Raw genomic sequence first — 17,273 nt, 5'->3', positions numbered from 1 at the left:
TATAAAAATAAATAAAAGTGTCCTGCACACAGAGTTAGCTCATGAAACAGCTATTCCTGATACATATACATACTTATGTATATGGGAACTGAATCATGATGCAATGTATATCTCTTATTGTGGGTTACGTTAAAAAAAACTGAAAGCCACTAAACTGGAAGGACTCTAAGATGTCTTCTAAATCTATATCATTCAAATTCTATTAAAAGATTTAGTCTAAGGATCAGAGACACAGAATTTTAAAAAAGAACAAAACTTAAAAGACACCCAAAAAGCAACCAGCAAAATCATTTTTTCTTAATAAAATGCCACTATCAAACTCTAATCTTATCATATTAAGTGAAGTGAAGTCAGAGAAAGACAAATATCGTATGACATCACTTATATGTGGAATCTAAAACAGTGACACAAATGAACTTACAAAACAGAAACAGACTCACAGACAGAAAAGAAACTAATAGTTACTAAAAGAGAAAGAGGGGGATAAATTAGGAGTTTGGGATTAGCAGATACTAATTACTATATATAAAACAGATAAAGAACAAGATCCCACTGTTTAGCACAGGGAACTATAGTCAGTATCTTGTAATAACCTACAATGATAAAGAATATGAAAATATATATATGTATAACTGAATCAATATGCTGTACATCAGAAACTCACACAACATTGTAAATCAATTATGGTATATTTCAATTTAAAGGGAAAAAAAAGAAAAAAAATTTGCTGAGCACATATTGTGTGCCAGGTTCTAGAAGTGGGTCTGCGGAAAAAGGGAAGGAGATCTTCAAGGAGCTCATAGTCCAAAGTGTATACAGGTAAGTAAAACAATTGCAATAATTACTGGAATCAAGGTCATTTATAAAGAACAGAAATCAATTAACTCAATCTGGGTTGGGTGGCAGAGAAAATGCTTCTAAAGAGGTGATACCTCTCAGTCTTAAAAATACTTCTCAGTCTTAAAAACAAGGAGTTAGCCAAGTAAAGGTGGAAGAAATAACATGTACAAAGAGACCATACCAATATACAGTAAAGGGTGACATTGAGGAAACTGAGTTGAGTTTGTATATCTGGAATATAGGACTCATGCTGAGGAGGAGCCACAGCAGAATACCTAGCATTCAGGTGACATTTTATTGTCATACCACTATCTGAGGTAGGCACTATTAATCTCCCCATTTAGTAGATGACAAAAACACAAAGGGTGATGTGATCTGCCCAAGGTTAAGTTGTGAATCAAGGATGTAAACCAAGAAAGTCTAACTCCAGATCCTATACTCTTAGCTACTATACCAACAGGTTAGAATGAACAGGCAGGAACCAAATGATAAAGGACCCTAAATACCATTCTAAGATTTAAGATTTTATGCTAAAGGTGACATAGTGAGTGAAAGGTTTTAAGCAAGAGTGACATACTCAGATTTATTTTTTAATGAGGTCAATCTGGCAGCTATGTAAATGGACTGGAAGAGGAACTAGTGGCAGGAAACTAGCTAGTCATCACTGTAGAAAGGTACTACAATCATACAGGTAAGAGAAATGATTGATGAGCTAGAGAGCAGCAGTGCTGGCACTAGAACCCAAGTCTACTGTCCACCACGAATGCTTACTTGTTCAGTATCCCTAACACGTTCCCATTTTTTTCTCTTAAGTCCACAATTCTAACATTTTAAGAAATCCAACCTCAGAGACAACAACACATTCCCTATAGGTTCCTTTACTAATCAAAGCCTGACCACTAGATGTGCTGGGTATATAAAAGTGACTAACAGAAAACTAATTGGAGAATGACAGAAAGTCAATTGCTATCTGCAGTTTTCTTACCTTCTTGACTTCTCCTTCTCCTTCCTCTATACACTATTCCTGGAACATTCATGTTCAATAGTCAATTTGAAATCAATGTTCTGTCTAGACATGACTATTATAACCTAACAGAATTAAAGCTACAGAGGAAGTCTAATGTGGTTCCAATGTGGTGGCAATAAATACACTCCCTGGTCCGGTCAAATTTTGGCTTAAACAGAGATGATGAATGAATAATAAGAGACATACTTTTTGAAAGCAGCAAAGAGTTAAAGAAAGTCAGAATATTAAACAAAAAAAAAAAGAACAATCTAAAGTTCAAGTCATCTGACTCCAATCACTCCCAGGTGTGTGTGTGGTATTCCAGAAACCAACAAATGAAAGAACAGTGGGAAAGACTACCTGGTCAATTCTCAAGCATTCTAAACTCAATCCATTTTCATTTAAACCAAGGGTAAGCAGTCTTGAGCCACCCTTGATACCTAAGCAATGAGTGGTTTCTATAAGCAAGCAGCCTACAGGATAGGGAAATAAGAAAGGACAGAGAAGATAAAGGGAAGAAAGTGGAAAGGGAAAAATCTGAAATCAAATGGAATGAAAGAAATGATGAGTTACAGAACAAGGAATAAAACTGATGAGTACTAGAGACCTTGAAAGTAAATGTTGCCTAACTTACCTAACTTACTATCTGAGGGGCATCATGAGAGTGGCAACATAAGAGCATGAAAAGGCAAATTTAAATCACAGATTTATGAGACACCAAAGATGAGAAGAGTGCTAACAAAAGTAAAAAAGCAACAAAACAGATTTAGAATCTAAAAGGGCAATTTAAAGATTATTAAAGTCTCATTTGGTTTAGTTATGCTTTACTTCTTAAGAAACAATGAGTCTGATGGACACAAAGGGTGAAAATGTCAGTTACTACCAGAGAATGTGTGGGGAGGTGTTACAAAGGCACTCTGAGGCTTGTCTGCATACTTTTTGTGGGAGCAACTTCAGAATTTTTCCTCTCTATGATGCAGTGCTGCTTATTTTAAGAATTTCACTGTTAATTCTTATCCTGGCTGGCTGAGTTAACTTCCTTAAAACCAGAGTTCAAAACATGGCAAGCACTTACTATTTATGGTCAAAGTTTAACCTCAAAAAGGACAAGGGTCAGCAATAGATCATAGAATATTATTTAGCAGTATAGCCTAAATGAGTCTAATGGTAACCAAAACTCATAATGATTCTCAAGAAAAGTATGTAATTAAGAAATCACTTTAAAAGTTTCTTGGAATTAAAGTTTGCTAGATAAAGGAAATATTCTTATAAAAAATGAATTTACACCTTGAAACCATTCATAAAACACATAATAGTGAAACTATTTCTTCAATACGAAACTTACAAAACTTTCAGGCACCATGTTAAACTAATACACACACTCACTGATTGTCTCTCCCTCCAGGTCTCTCTCTCTCACACACACACATACACACCTGCTGTCACCACATCACCTAATGATTTCAAAAACGATAAAAGGAAATATTCACAAAGATGATTATTACAGCAAAGAGACTACAGGATCAAAAGCAAATATAAGTAAACTTGATACCCTGACCAATCATTCATCATATCCATGAACATGCAGTCTTCATAAGCAGTCATAACAAGGGATTGGAGAGTTTAAGAAAAATATTTTGCTGGCTGTTATGAATAAAGTATAAAAGGATGAAATAATGTGTATACTTATAGTCTATTTCTTTGATTATTCTAATTTTAAAAGATAATTAAAATATGAAAAAAAATCAATACGAGGTCACCTGAAGATCATTAATACCACGTACTTGTAAAATTCAGATGATTGTGGGAGGGGGAGCAGAGCCCTTTTACCAATATACTAATGCTTTTAAAAATTAAGAGTTTAGAATAGGGGTTCTCAACCTCAACACTATTGACAATTTGAACCAGATAACTCTTTGCTGTAGAAGGCTGTCCTATGCATTAGAGGATGATTAGCAGCAGCCCGGTCCTCTACCCACTAGATGCCAGTAGCATACCCTCCCCTTCTCTCCCACAGTTGTGACAACCAAAAATGTCTCCAAATGTCCCTTGGGGGAGAGCTGAGGGGTTGAGGAGCAAAAGTCACTCAAGCTTGAGAACTACTGGTTTATCACAAATAGAAAAAAATTCAAAATGGGGGGGGGTTGTTTTGTTTTTCTTCTGGTCTTAATGTTCCAATATGTTACATAGAATTTGATCACTGGTTATACTTACGAGATTCTGCCTTTTAGTAAACAAAGCATTTAATAGATGTCACTTGTTAGTCAAAGTTCAGAAGAGTCCCAGAAGATTCACTGTACTGCCAATTCCCCCTCCGACCACACATACACTCACAGAAACACACATACATACGCACGCACACACACACCAAGTACTGCCTAGCGGAGCTGAAGAAAATGCACAGGATTACTTTATTTCCATTTCTTTTCTCATCAAATATATGGACCAGATTGTTCTAGTTCCCACAGAATCCAAAAGAATTCTCAGCTTACTCAATGCAACTCAAATACCACAAAAGCTGCACCACTCTAGGAAGGATAAATTTAAGTACTAGAGCAAGTATTAAACTCATCCTCACATTTTAACAGATTTAGAGAATGACACAAATTAGCCACAATGCTTTAAAAACAAAACAACTAAGAAGTACACTTGTGTTTTAAAACAGAATGTGAGGAAGGAAAAGAGGAATGAAAAAAATCTGAAATCAAAGGGAATCTGAAGGCATTTCAGGATGAGGGCAAAACTCAAAAATGTTTCCCCCAGAATGAGATGAGAGAATTATACACCTGGACATATCCTACAGGAATAGTCTGCATAATCCATCTTGAGTATACATACCGTGAGATGGAAAATGAAAAATCAAAGTCCACAAAATAATAAAGAAAACAGTAAACAGCCATCCTAAATACCTGAAATAAAACTGCTCTTTGCTACTATACTCCATTTGATTTTTTAAAAAATCAAATTTCTATAAACAAAAAATTGACAAATAGAGAAATTTTAAAATTCTCATAAAAATAGCCATTCTCATGCTTCCACCAAGCCAGTTTACACATTACATAGGAAAATCAATTAGGAAAAGAAACATAATAATCCTTTTTTAAGAGTGTATTTGATGCATAACAAAAGCCCTCTAAAAAATCAGACATTTTAAGTTCTAGAAATCTTCATGTACAAATATGGATTAAAGTCTTTAAGATTATTTCAATTATCTTCAATAGAATTTTATTTAGTTCAACTAAGATTGCTTTTTTTTTTAAAGAACTATGCAACAATACTTAATTAGTTCAATGTAAGTGAAATATCTATGTGCTCTATAGCAACAAAATTACTTTATTTCAAAATTTTAGCTATTAACCTCCTGGCCCAGTGAAAACAATCCTACAAGAAACTAACGCTCTACTCTTTTTACTCCCAAACCAAGCAGAGGAAGCTGTAAGATCTGTAGCGACAGCCTGCTTTTCCAGAAGTAATACCTTGAGACGGCTCAAGAATAACCTCCTTTACCAATTAGTGTGACTCAGGTGGGTTTGGAAGGGAATAATATCCACAATTCCTTGGTCAGTGGCCATGATGCCCCTCCTCCCCAAGGGCAGGAGATCAGAAAAAGGGATTTGAACAAGAGGAGTTCACCAACCAGAACATATAGGGGCAGAGGTGGAAGAGTACTACAGGAAAAACATAAACTACATGGTTAAGTTATGTCAAAAAGCAAGTGGTTTAATGTTATCTAGGTATTCATTCATTTCAGAGACACCATTGTTTATCTTCTTCCCCAAACGGTGCACAAAAAGAACTGTCAGCCTGCCTTAAGCATGTTGCTTCTTCCATTTAAACAGACATGATTCTTTTGGTTAATCTCTGGCAAAGATCGCCATTTCACAACACATTCAGCCCACCCGGAACTGATCAATATCACTACAGACATAAGACTAGACTTTATCCATTTATTAACCACAAGGAAATGTACCATTCAGCAAAATTCTATACATTACAAAAGATTCTATTAAAAGGGGGGCAGGGAGGATGGATGGACACACACACACACCCCACAGAGGTACACAAAGAAAAGACTACCACCCTCTAATTACCCTGTGGCAAACGAGATAAAGACATGGCCCTGAAACCTGTCAATTTGTTGTCCCTTATCATTCTACCTCACAACCTAGTAACTGAATATTGAATTTTATGATAAATAGATCCACTGCCACTTTAAAATTGTTTTATCTATCAGACTAACTCTTCTGTTACGGACATCTGCACACCTTTGAGCTAGATGCTGTATTCATTTACAGAATTTCAAATACAAAAGACTAGTTTCCCAACCACTGGTTGCAACCACAGAACGTTCTCACAAAATCAAAATTTCAAGTATAAAGGAGCCAGATTATTCCTCCAACCTTGGGCCAAAACCTATTTTATGACTACAGTGTATTTGACAGTATAAACAATTTCAAATGGGCTGTTCTAAACCGAAAACAATGCTTCAATACAACGCGTTTAAAATAAGTATTCTGTAGGTAAGCAAAATCTATGCCAGAAAAGAGCACATAAATGGTGGTTGAAAGCCAGCACATTACCAACACACAGCGGCATACCTCTTCTGCACTGGGTTATTGTTAATACTCCAACAACAACAACAACTACAACTATTTTTAACACTGCTGGACACCGAAGTTGAAGAAAACGTGGAGAGACCCAGATGAAATTGCTGATAGAAGGCATTGTTTCTCACGGTGAAAATTAAGTAACAACTGACTTGATCTCTGCCGTGATAGTCAGCGAAGCACTAATTAAAAGACGTTTAAACACACACACACACACACACACACACACCCTTATTTTGGAGGATGCCACACTAAGTGACATTTTGGAATACGTCTTTCGAGTCTCAAACCTTTGCATAAATTGTCACTTGTGGTATCTGTGGCTTAACTGCAACCCAACCAGCGCTGTCATCCAGTGTTATGGCCACAAACCATGACTTCTCACTTCCACAACAACAGAGCAGTCACTCTTACCAGTTCGCCAACCTAACTCGGAACGAAAAAAATTCATGGAGGTTTCCAGATCACAATCAGACCCGGGGGGCGGCAGCCGAGGGGCTCGGGGTGGGGGGGAACCTCTCCCTAGGCTGCACTGGAGCTCGCCGACCCAACAACTGCGGCCGCCAGCAGCGGCAGCAGCGGCAGCAGCAGCAGCCCCGCCGCGCCGCGCTCCAGGCACCTACCTGAAGAACAAGAGATAAGAAAGACGGCGAACGCCAACTTTGCAGCAGCTCCCATTTTCCCGAGGCGCCGGGAAGCCGTAGGAAGTTCTCTCTAGATATCCAGTTCCTTGGGTCTTCCTCGGAGACAAACCTCCTGGTGTAAAATCAACCGTCATAAAACATATTCGGAAGCCCCGACCAAAAAAAAAAAAAAAAAAAAACCAAAACGTTCACGGGGTCAAAAAAAAAAAAGAAAAAATTAAAAATAAAGAGAGCACAACAATAAAAAAAAAATGCACCACGGGGGAAAAACCGCCACACACAAGCACAACACACAAAACCAAACAACGAAAAGCCAACAACAAAAGCGGGTTTAAATCACTGTCAAAATCACTGTCAGCTCCGCTCGCCTCTCGGGTCTCTCGGAACAAAACGCCAGGCTGAGGCGACGAGGCGGCGGCGGCGGCGGCGGCGTCCGCTGCCGCCCGGACAGCCCGGGAACCGAGCTGGGTCCGACGTCCGGACCGACCTTCAACCCGGACACCCAAAGTCCGCGGACCAGTGGCGGCCGAGCTCGCGGCGGTGGTGGCCGAGGCGGCGGCGGCGGCGCGGGGAAGGAGAGGCGGGCGGCGGCAGCGGCGACGGCGGTGCAGGCGGCGGCCAAGTTCTGGTCCAGGCTCTGGCTCCGGCTCCGGGCTCCGGGCTCGGCCGCGTTTTCGGTCCTCTGGCCTCCGCCGGCCCCGCCCCCTAAACTTCCGGTTCCGGCCCGAAGCTGGAAGCTAGGCACCGCGAAGGAACGCTCCGCAGCGGCGGTGGCGGCGGCGGCGGCGGCGGCGGCGGCCGGGCGCAGCGCGCGTGCCGGGCTGGGAGCGCGAGGAGATTGTCGGGGAAGTGAGGCGGGAGAGGGGGAGGGGTGAGAGAGCGAGGGCGGGGCCGGCAGGAGGGGGAGGAGGCGGGGCGGACCGAGGCTCGTTACCGCGAGGCCTCGTCGTCCGGCCTGCTCGGCCTGCTGGGCTGTGGGGCTCGAGAGGGTGGGAGGGTGAATGCTGTCGGGGTCTCGGGTGCCTGGTTTCCTAATCGTGCTCCACTGGCCTCTCTGTGGAGCGCACGCCCGAATGGTCGGGGGCAACCCAAGAGGAATAGGACCCCGGGGCGGGGCGGGGCGGGTGGCCGGTGACTCCTCCGAGGGGGTGTCTGCGGCGCCCTGTCTTTCCTCTGGAGGGACGCCTCGTCCGCTCTGAGATTCCCGGCGCCGGGAAGCCGGGGGTGGGCGCGGGTCCTCCGCGCCTGAAGAGCTGCGGGAGCTGGTGTCTGCACCCCCAGTCTTAACGGTGCGTCCCACCCCTGTGGCTTCTGCTTTAAGCGTTTTGTCTTTCGGCTAAAAGTGAAAAGGGAGAAGGGGGTAGGGGAAGCACGGAGGATGGGCTGTCCACCCGGTCAGGATTTCCACGGCAATTATAACGATGTGCAATATGAAGCCATTCCCACCGTCCCTTTTATACACAAAGCATTGTGTTGAGAACTGTTCTGCATGTAATAAGTTCGCAAACATTTATTAGGCGCTGAAGAGAAAACCTGCGGATTTCGATCGACATATTTGATGGTCAGACAAGTGTTTATTTTTCTGAATTTCAGTTCTTTTAGGGCTTATTTTTTACCTCTTCCTCCAAGTTGATTGCTCACAAAATGCTGTGCTAGGCACGGAATGGGATCGAAAATGTAAAAAAAAAGTAGGATCCCTACCTCAGGGAGCTTGAGGTATTTGCTATACTGGAAGCTGCCTACGGAGTACAAACTGGAGAGAGTGGTAAAGGTACTAGCTTTGCCACTGACCACACTTTAGCAAGCTCCGTAAGGTGGGGTCTTATGTCTTCTTTCCCATTTTATGCCAGCATTCAGAGTGTCTAGTATGATATGAGAGGTACTTAATAAACAATTGTATAAATGACTAGGGGATAACTCTTTTTTCTTAAATACAATATTCTCACATGTAATCTGCAAATCTGGGGGAAGGGTTAATAATAAAAAAAATACAACAATACTGTTGGCTGATTCATGTTTTACTTGTGGTTTACCAATTCCCACATTTTCCCACAAAGCCAAGCCTTCTCCCTTGTATTTATAGTGTCTTATTTTTCTCTTCCTCTAAATTACTCTGTATTTCTATTAAAGTCATCCTGTAATTATCTGCCCATTTCTACAACTTGTCAAGGTTATTAGTAATCACTGTGGCTCTTTAAACTCTCTCCAAGATTTCCAGTTCTCAAGTCGTGTTGCTCAGAATTTGAATGATATTGTGCAACAGTTAAGAAAAGTCCCAAGTTGGTCTTCAAGGTGTCTAAATGATCTCATATTAGGTAGTCTTCTGGACTTCATGAGCTAGTCAGAGTAATAAATATAAACCTCCCATTCTCTGATTGAATTAAGAGTTGTCACTAACATTTCTGGAATGGAAGAGTATATTTTATTTAGTTCATTCAGGAATTTGATGTTAGTTATGCCCTGGAACAGGCTTCACTGTTGTCTTTATCTCTGCATCACTTCAGTATTGCTTGAATTGTGAAACCAGAGCAAGTGGAATAACTGGAATAACCAGTAATAGGACTAAAACTTGAAAATATATTTCTTACCTTACCACCCAAATTTCCAGTATGAAAATGAAAGAGAAGATGAAAAACTATTTTTCTGTATTATGAAAGAGGAGCAAGAAGTCAAAGTCTTCACCAGACTATATTCTCTGATAAAGAGTTAAAAATATCTCCATGGGAGAAGTTATTAACATCCAGTAACAGTAATTATCCATTTTGTTTCTAAAACTGTGTTCACCCCCACCCTCTGCATTTTTTTTAATTCAAAAATATTTTATCCAAAGAAGACATGAGAATATGTGACTAATTCCTACTTGAATTCCAAAGCTTAAAAAGAAGATAGAGGTAGCTGCAGCTAACCCTACTGCCCCTCTTTCCTTCCTATTTTCTACAGTCACTTTTTCTTATCTACAAACCCAATACCTCCCTAACACAATGCAAGCTGTACAAACTGGGTTTAGGAAGGAAGGAGAGGAAAGGAAAAGGAAACATGAAAGGAATTCTGGTCTGCCAGGGCGTAAGACAATATGTGTTTAACAGCTTTAGCTAACATCACTCAGTCTCCAAACCTGATACCTAGCCTTGTAGCCACTCCAATGCTAGAATTTCAAGTCCAGAGTACTGATGAGAAGTTCAGTTGAACTGCCAGTTATTCCCAGCTGGAAGAATCTTGAGAAGCTAGTTTAATCTAAAGATTCAAGTGACTATCATAGACTGCTTCCAGAACAAAGGATGATTTCTTTTTATGCTAGAAACTCGCATGGCTCAAAAAGGTATGAATTAAGTTTCAATCTTCAACTCTGAAATGGGGCTGGAATTGAACTTGCTTTTGAGATTGAGGAGTATGCCATACATTACGAGGAAATTCACCTTAAAATATTCATCTGCCTTTGGATATACCAACAACCACATATAAGCAAAACATGACAAGTCTCTCTTCCTTCATTTCAGGGAGATGACCAAATCCCTTTGGAATAAGGGATGTTGAATTCCCCTCAGATAAAGGATTTAAAATATTTCTGCTGTTTTCAGCTACTGTAAAAATCTATTCCTGTGTTCAGATAACATGGACATTCCTGAAGTGGCACAAGTAATGAATTTCTTTTATACCTAAGCTGTAAGGCATAACACAAGGGGAACAAACTCGGTAACTTGGTAAGTCAAAGGAAGGCAGATAATAATCAGTATATTTCCATGAATATTCTTCTCACCCTAAATGCTCAAGGTAGGAAGAAAACTCCCTATATTCTAGCTTTTGCTAATGTTATTCTTCCCTTTTCTACCTAGCCATGGCACTACACTGTGCCAATGGGGCAAAAAAAAGACACCTACTGAGAACATTAAGGATGTGGGGATGGCTAAGGACAAAACATTGAGGCAGAGTATTTTAGTTTAGGAAAGTGAGTTAGAAGAGTCAAGAGAAACTAGCTATGATGGAAATAATGTATCCAGCACTTTGATTTAAAAAAAGGCTACATTAACCCAGCTAGTAATGAAATCTCAACCATCAGTTGGTTTCTCTGTAACATCCCAAGGGTAACATTTGACTCCCCCCACCCCCATCACCTCCTTCAAAGTCCAGTAAATGTGGGAAATAGAAATTACAGGCTTCATTCAGGGAAGGTTTGTTTTTTTCCCCTACCCTCCAATTCATATTCATGACCACAGTGACTTAATTTTCTATCTTATTTCTAATAGTTTTCTAATTATTTTATTTCTAAATTTTAAACTATGTTATAAATGCTATAGCTATTTGATGCCTAGTTTTATAACTATTTTATTTCTAATAGTTTTCAACTATTAGATTATAACGAAGAATGGTTGAGGTTTTGAGATACCCCACCTAAACAAATGCCAGTGACCTAAGTCATTCAAGTTGGAGTAAACCAACACTATTCAAAGTGCAGTTTTCAAGCCAATGTTAGTCTCAAACTATTTATTACTGATCTTCAGTGAGATTAGTATAGACATTAACGACAACTATTTAAGTTTTGTAGAAATTTGACAAGAGTAATTTTACTTTGCTGAAGGTAATAAAAAAATAACTGGGCTCACATTTTATTATTATTTCATGTTTTTAGTAATTTAATTTTATTGTATTTTACAAAGGTCTCATAGACTGGAAATTCACCATATAATGTGAAAGGCATTGGAGTAGAGAATAGGCTATATAACCAAGACTCTCAAAAATAGTGCCCTCCGTCCATTCAACAAATGCTTAAAATCTTGAATAAAGCTTTAATGCTATAGTCCTAAAATTTTCTATAATGCGAGACTGCATAAGGATCAGTCATTTTCATTACATTGTCTATCTTTGTGGTATTTATTTGACAAGTAATTATTCGCTGTAAGATTTGTGCTAGGTGTTGATTGTATAGTGATAAATGAAACAAAGTCTCTGCCTTCATTGAGCTTACAGTATCACAAGGAAGACAGAAAAAGAGCAAGTAAACAAGTAATTGTCAAATGGGAAGGATTATTTATAAAAATTGACAGGATGTTGAGATAAAGAATAAGAGTGGTAGTACTGAATAGGAAGAGGGGGCCTATTTAGAGAGCATGATTCAGGAAGGTCTTACTAAGGAAGTGGCATTTAAACTGAAACCTACAAGATGAAAAGGAGCTAGCCCTGAGAGGAGCTGGTAAAGAAGGAACAGTTATGTACAAAACCTATGATATGTTCAAGAAATTGAAAGGAAGCTCTTGTGGCAGTGAAGAGTGGTATGAATAAGGACAGAGAGGAATACAGGCCCCAGACTATGCAAGATTCTACAGGCCAAAGTAAGATTCTTAGATTCTATTCAAAGTGAAGTATCAACCATTGGAGGGTTCTACGTAAAGGAATTACATGGTCTGGTTTATCTTTTGAAAGATTACTCTTGCTTTTATATGAAGAACAGACTGCAAGAGATTACCAAAGAAAGCAGAGAGCTAGTTAGAAGGGTGTTGCAGTAAGTCGGGCAAGTGATTATGGTACCATGAACTAATATTGAAAGAAGCACACAGGTTTAAGATATATTTTGGAAGTAGAATCAACAGAATTTGCTGATGAACTGGATGACTCCTACCTAGTTTCTTGAGCAATTGAGCAGAGGTAGTTTCATTTGTTGAGATGGGCAAGATTTAGAGGGAGAGATAAATTAGAAAAGGGAGTAGAGATGTGAATAGTGAAGGAATTCAATTTTGAAAATGTTAAATCTGAGACACCTGTGAGACATCCAAATGGAGCTGTAGAGTAAGCAGTTGGATGCAGGTGGTTGAAGTTTGGATGCACATGCAATCCCATAGATAAAAAATTGGAAATAATCAGCACACAAATTGTATTTAAGGCCATGGAAATGAATGAGAGCATCTAAATAGCCAGTGGACAGAGAGAAGAAATTTAGCAAGTAGAGGATTAAAACCCAGGAAAGGGGATGAAAAAGCCAGAGAGAGGAGATTAAAACCAAGGGAGAGAGAGATGTCCTACATGAAACTGTTTTGTAAGAGGGACATAGGGACAATATTGACATCTGTAGAGACATCAGTAAATTGAAGAGTAAAAAGAAAAGGGGCCATTGGATGTGTTCAAGGGAGAATGCTTTCCTTGACAGTCGTTTCAACAGAAGCCATACTTAGGCAGGCAGGAAGAAGAAAGGGCAAGCATAAGCATGTGAGTTTGTAGAACTGGACACTGGAGGGTAATGATATTCCCAGCTGAGAGCTGTAAATTCCCTGAAATATAAAGCAAGGTTTCAGCTTAAAGTGCAAAGGGCATGATGAAAAGTTACAAAATAGATCCTAATTGAGGTTGGAGAGAAAAACATTATAGTAGAATTGCCAGGGTTCAGTGAGCACCCATTTGAGGTTGGAGATCATATTTATCACGACTCCAGTCTCTCCAGCTGTTAGTTAGCTGCCCAACACATAGTCATGGGCAGGCACAGAGAAGGCAGATGATTGACTTCTTCAATGGTTGAATTAGTTAAGTAAGTGATTTTGAGCAAGAGAGGAACAAGGAAGTTATGGGAGTTGTATAGGGGACATTGGAACAATAAATAGTGAAATTTGAGTTGCATAAGAAGGAAGTATAGTCCAGAAGAAGCTGTTGTGAGTAGAAAGAAGTGGTAGGTGTAACAGATTAGAAGGCTGACACCATTTGGAGGAATCATTGCTTCCTGGCAGATATTTAAGCAAATGAGCTTGCAGGATAGAAGCTATAATCTAAGAACAAGAATTCAATGTGTTGGAGGGGAGTATCTGGTGATGACAGTGGCCAGGGATTTACCATTGCAGTAATAGAAAAAAATGGTCATTGGCAATGAGGAGATGAAAAAATTGGATGCCAAAACATCCAGGGAGCTGGATGGGAAATTTGCAAGGGTGTTGAAATCAAAGATTAGGCCTGTTAAGTAAAAACAGTAAGGCTTTGAGACTACAAGGATGTTACTTGGAGGCTATTAGATGATAGCATTCTTCAACATTAGCAAGATAAATGGTTTTTACAGTGTTTTCATATACATTCTTAATTTTAATTACAACTCTGTGAGGTACATAGCCTTGGTAATATTATAATTTCATAGACAAGAAAAAAAACTGAGTCTCAGAGAAATTGCAAATATACTAGAAGCAGATAAAAGAAGACACATGGTAAAGACAGACAATTGATTGTCTTCTATTTTACATTAAATTCAAACTTATGAAATAAATTGAGGATAATTTATTAAATATTTAAAAGCATTCTTTTTAAGGCTTCCTTTCAATGCACCTTTACAAAGTACAAGTATATTTTAAATTTCTCTGTATACGAAAAAATTCAATCTTCATATTTTCAGAAGCATAGACTGTGCAAAGTAAGATAAAGCACCAGGCAAAGGGGTGATCTGAACATTTGCTCCCTTTTGTAATATGGTGAGAGCATTTAAAAGTGCTGAGATAAAATTATCATAAAATTTAAGAATAATTATTATTAAAGCTCCATTTCTAAAAAAATATAAATGAAAATAGGAAACGAATAGATGTGAGTTTATTGTTATTATTGTTTGTAAATATGAATTTTTGCAATTTGGCAATAGAGAATAATACATGTGCATAATATATAATACTTTTTACAATTAAAAAAGCAATGGGGAGAAGAAAGATTATTTTTCTCTCTATTTTTAAAACATTTTTCTTTTCTCAGGCTGAACTACACTGGATTTTCCCACCTGTTTAAGCATGCAAATTAAGCAAAACACTTAACTGCACTTTATTGTGCTTCATTTTAACTTAGATCAGAAGAATTTTAATCAAAGCAGTACTGAGGCTTTAGGGGAAACTGAATCGTAAGAATGTTTGTAGTAATTTTAACTGGTGAAAATTTATTGTATGCATTCCCTTATTTTCAAAATCAGTTATTACTAGCTACTCTTGCAAATGAGTGATAATTTTATCCTATTTTTCAGGTGAACAAATACACAGGTTGAATAGCTTGCCCAGGGGTACAAATTGAATCAGTAGCAGAAGTAGGATTATAACTCCAAACTATTGACTCAAAGCTTAGTCCAATGAGCCATGCTGTTTCTCAAGTAGTAAGCATATTAATTGTCCCTTCAAGCAGGAAACAGAGCTCTAAATGGAGCATGTCCCATCCAGAAGACCTATGCTACATAGCTGAGAGACCTACTTCTCTCACTTAAAAAAACACACATACAAAGCTGTCAAATTCACCGTTTTGTAAGGAGGAAATATATATTATAAATTCAAAAAGTAGTACAAAAATATATGTTATAAAAAGGCACTAAATTTTATACTTGTAAGATCAAAAAGATGTTTTGATTTTGTTTTTCAATACTAACATTAGTCCTGGGATACACAGTATGATGAATTTGTAGTACTAGACAAACACCTATATAATTCAGGAATCCATTTTCCCTTTGTTATTTAGGCTAATCATAGAAAAACAGCAATTTTACAAATTTTATTCAATATTTGAATTGATGCTTTCCTGACTTATTTCTCTTATTTCAAGTCCACCCAGATATATAATTTTTCTGACTCAATTTTAACTCTGTAGTTTTAAAACCACAAATGAGAATACTATGTTTAAAGTAGAGATCAAGGAAAATTGCAAATTGAAAGTAAATAGTTCAACTTCCACTTCTGGCTATCATAGAATAGCATGTTATCACTTTAACTCTCCTACTGAGAACAACTATTTAGAAATAATACATATAATTGTTTGAAGTCACTAGAAAGGAACTAAGGAAGCCAGCACTGGAGGAACGAAGATCCCAGAGAGGAGAAAACTAATGAATTGAGCTCCACTTTCACCTCAAATTTTCACTTAATGTATTTACAGATTCATGGCATAAGTAACAGGCTAAGAAGAAAGTGTCAGCCTGGGCTTATGGCAGTCTTACTAGGGTAGGGAGACATATGTTAAAGTTTGAGTTTATCAAGGTGACTAGGGCTTGAAAGACTAAGATCCAAGAGTTGAGAAAACCACGAAGGAAGAAGCCCAAACTTCTGTGTGAATTCCCCTTACCGCATTTGCTGACTCCTCAACTATGCAGGGTAAAATATGGTGAAATTAAGTGTAAAAAAACAATTTGGCAAAGAATCGAACAGAGAATTCTAGCAGTCTTGCTTGGAAACCTTGGAAGACAGATGAAAATTTAGACACCATCAAGGTGCAAGAGCCCGAGTAAACACCCTGGGATTTCAAAAGAGGGCCCTACTCCTTAAAAATTAAAAGCTATGCTTTAAGAACAAATGGGAAATTGATGAGGCTAAAAAGTCTGAAATCCAGCATCAACTAAAGTAATGTGACAAGTATATACATTATATGACTGAAGTAGATTAAATCCTTTCTGGAAAAAGACAGCTTCATGTAGAGTCTTTGCAATTTTTCAAACACAATGTTCAGCATTCAATTTAAAAAGTTACCAAGTACATACAAAAAGGACCAAATAGAAATGCTAGAACTAGAAATTATAAGAACTGAAACAAGTTAAAAGATGGATTTATAGTGGATTAGGCACATCAGTGAGAATAGTGAACTACGAGAGAAGGCTGTTGAAAATATTCAAATTTAAGTATAGAGATTAAAAGAGATGGAAAATACAGAAGAGAAAATAGGAGCTATGTGGAAAAGAGTTTAAAAGTCTGATATACCTGTAATTGGAATCCCAGAAGGATAGAAGAACATGAATTGAACAAAGGCAGTATTTCAAATTGGCAAATACTTTTACAAAATTGATGAAAGTCATAAATTCAAGAAGTTCCACAAACCACATGCAGGAGAAATACAAGGAATCAAACATTCAAAAATCAAGGATAAAAAGGAAATGTTGAAAATAGAGAAAAAAATATACATTACTTTCAAAAGAGCACAAATAAGAGTTAAGTCTGACTTTTCAATAGAAACTATGAAATCCAGATGACAATGGAATGTCATTTTTAAAGTTCTGAAAGAACCTAATTACCAATCAAGAATTCTCTACTCATAAAAATATCCATCATAAAAAATGTGAAGTACATTTTCTAACAAACAAAGGCAGAGAAAATGTGTTGCTAATAGACCTACACAAAAAGAAAGTCTAAAGGAATTTTTTTCAGCTTTAAACAGGGAACTGTAGGAAAAAATTAACAATACACAGACGAGTAAATT

General features: G+C 38.1%; 1 protein-coding gene across 1 annotated transcript in view; it reads right to left on the bottom strand.

Moving 5' to 3' along the window:
* ACVR2A (activin A receptor type 2A) overlaps positions 1-7,213 on the bottom strand; it is a 79,640-nt gene extending 72,427 nt beyond the window's left edge. The window contains exon 1 of the mRNA XM_006196141.3: positions 7,077-7,213. Within this exon, the coding sequence (XP_006196203.1) occupies positions 7,077-7,131 (55 nt within the window). The 5' untranslated portion in view covers positions 7,132-7,213. The remainder of the gene's footprint in view (positions 1-7,076) is intronic.
* Between the last annotated feature and the right edge of the window lie 10,060 nt (positions 7,214-17,273).

This window comes from Vicugna pacos, chromosome 5 (genome assembly GCF_048564905.1).
Source record: "Vicugna pacos chromosome 5, VicPac4, whole genome shotgun sequence".
In the NCBI taxonomy this organism is placed as follows: domain Eukaryota; kingdom Metazoa; phylum Chordata; class Mammalia; order Artiodactyla; family Camelidae; genus Vicugna; species Vicugna pacos.
This window is presented reverse-complemented; position numbering and strand designations above follow the sequence as displayed.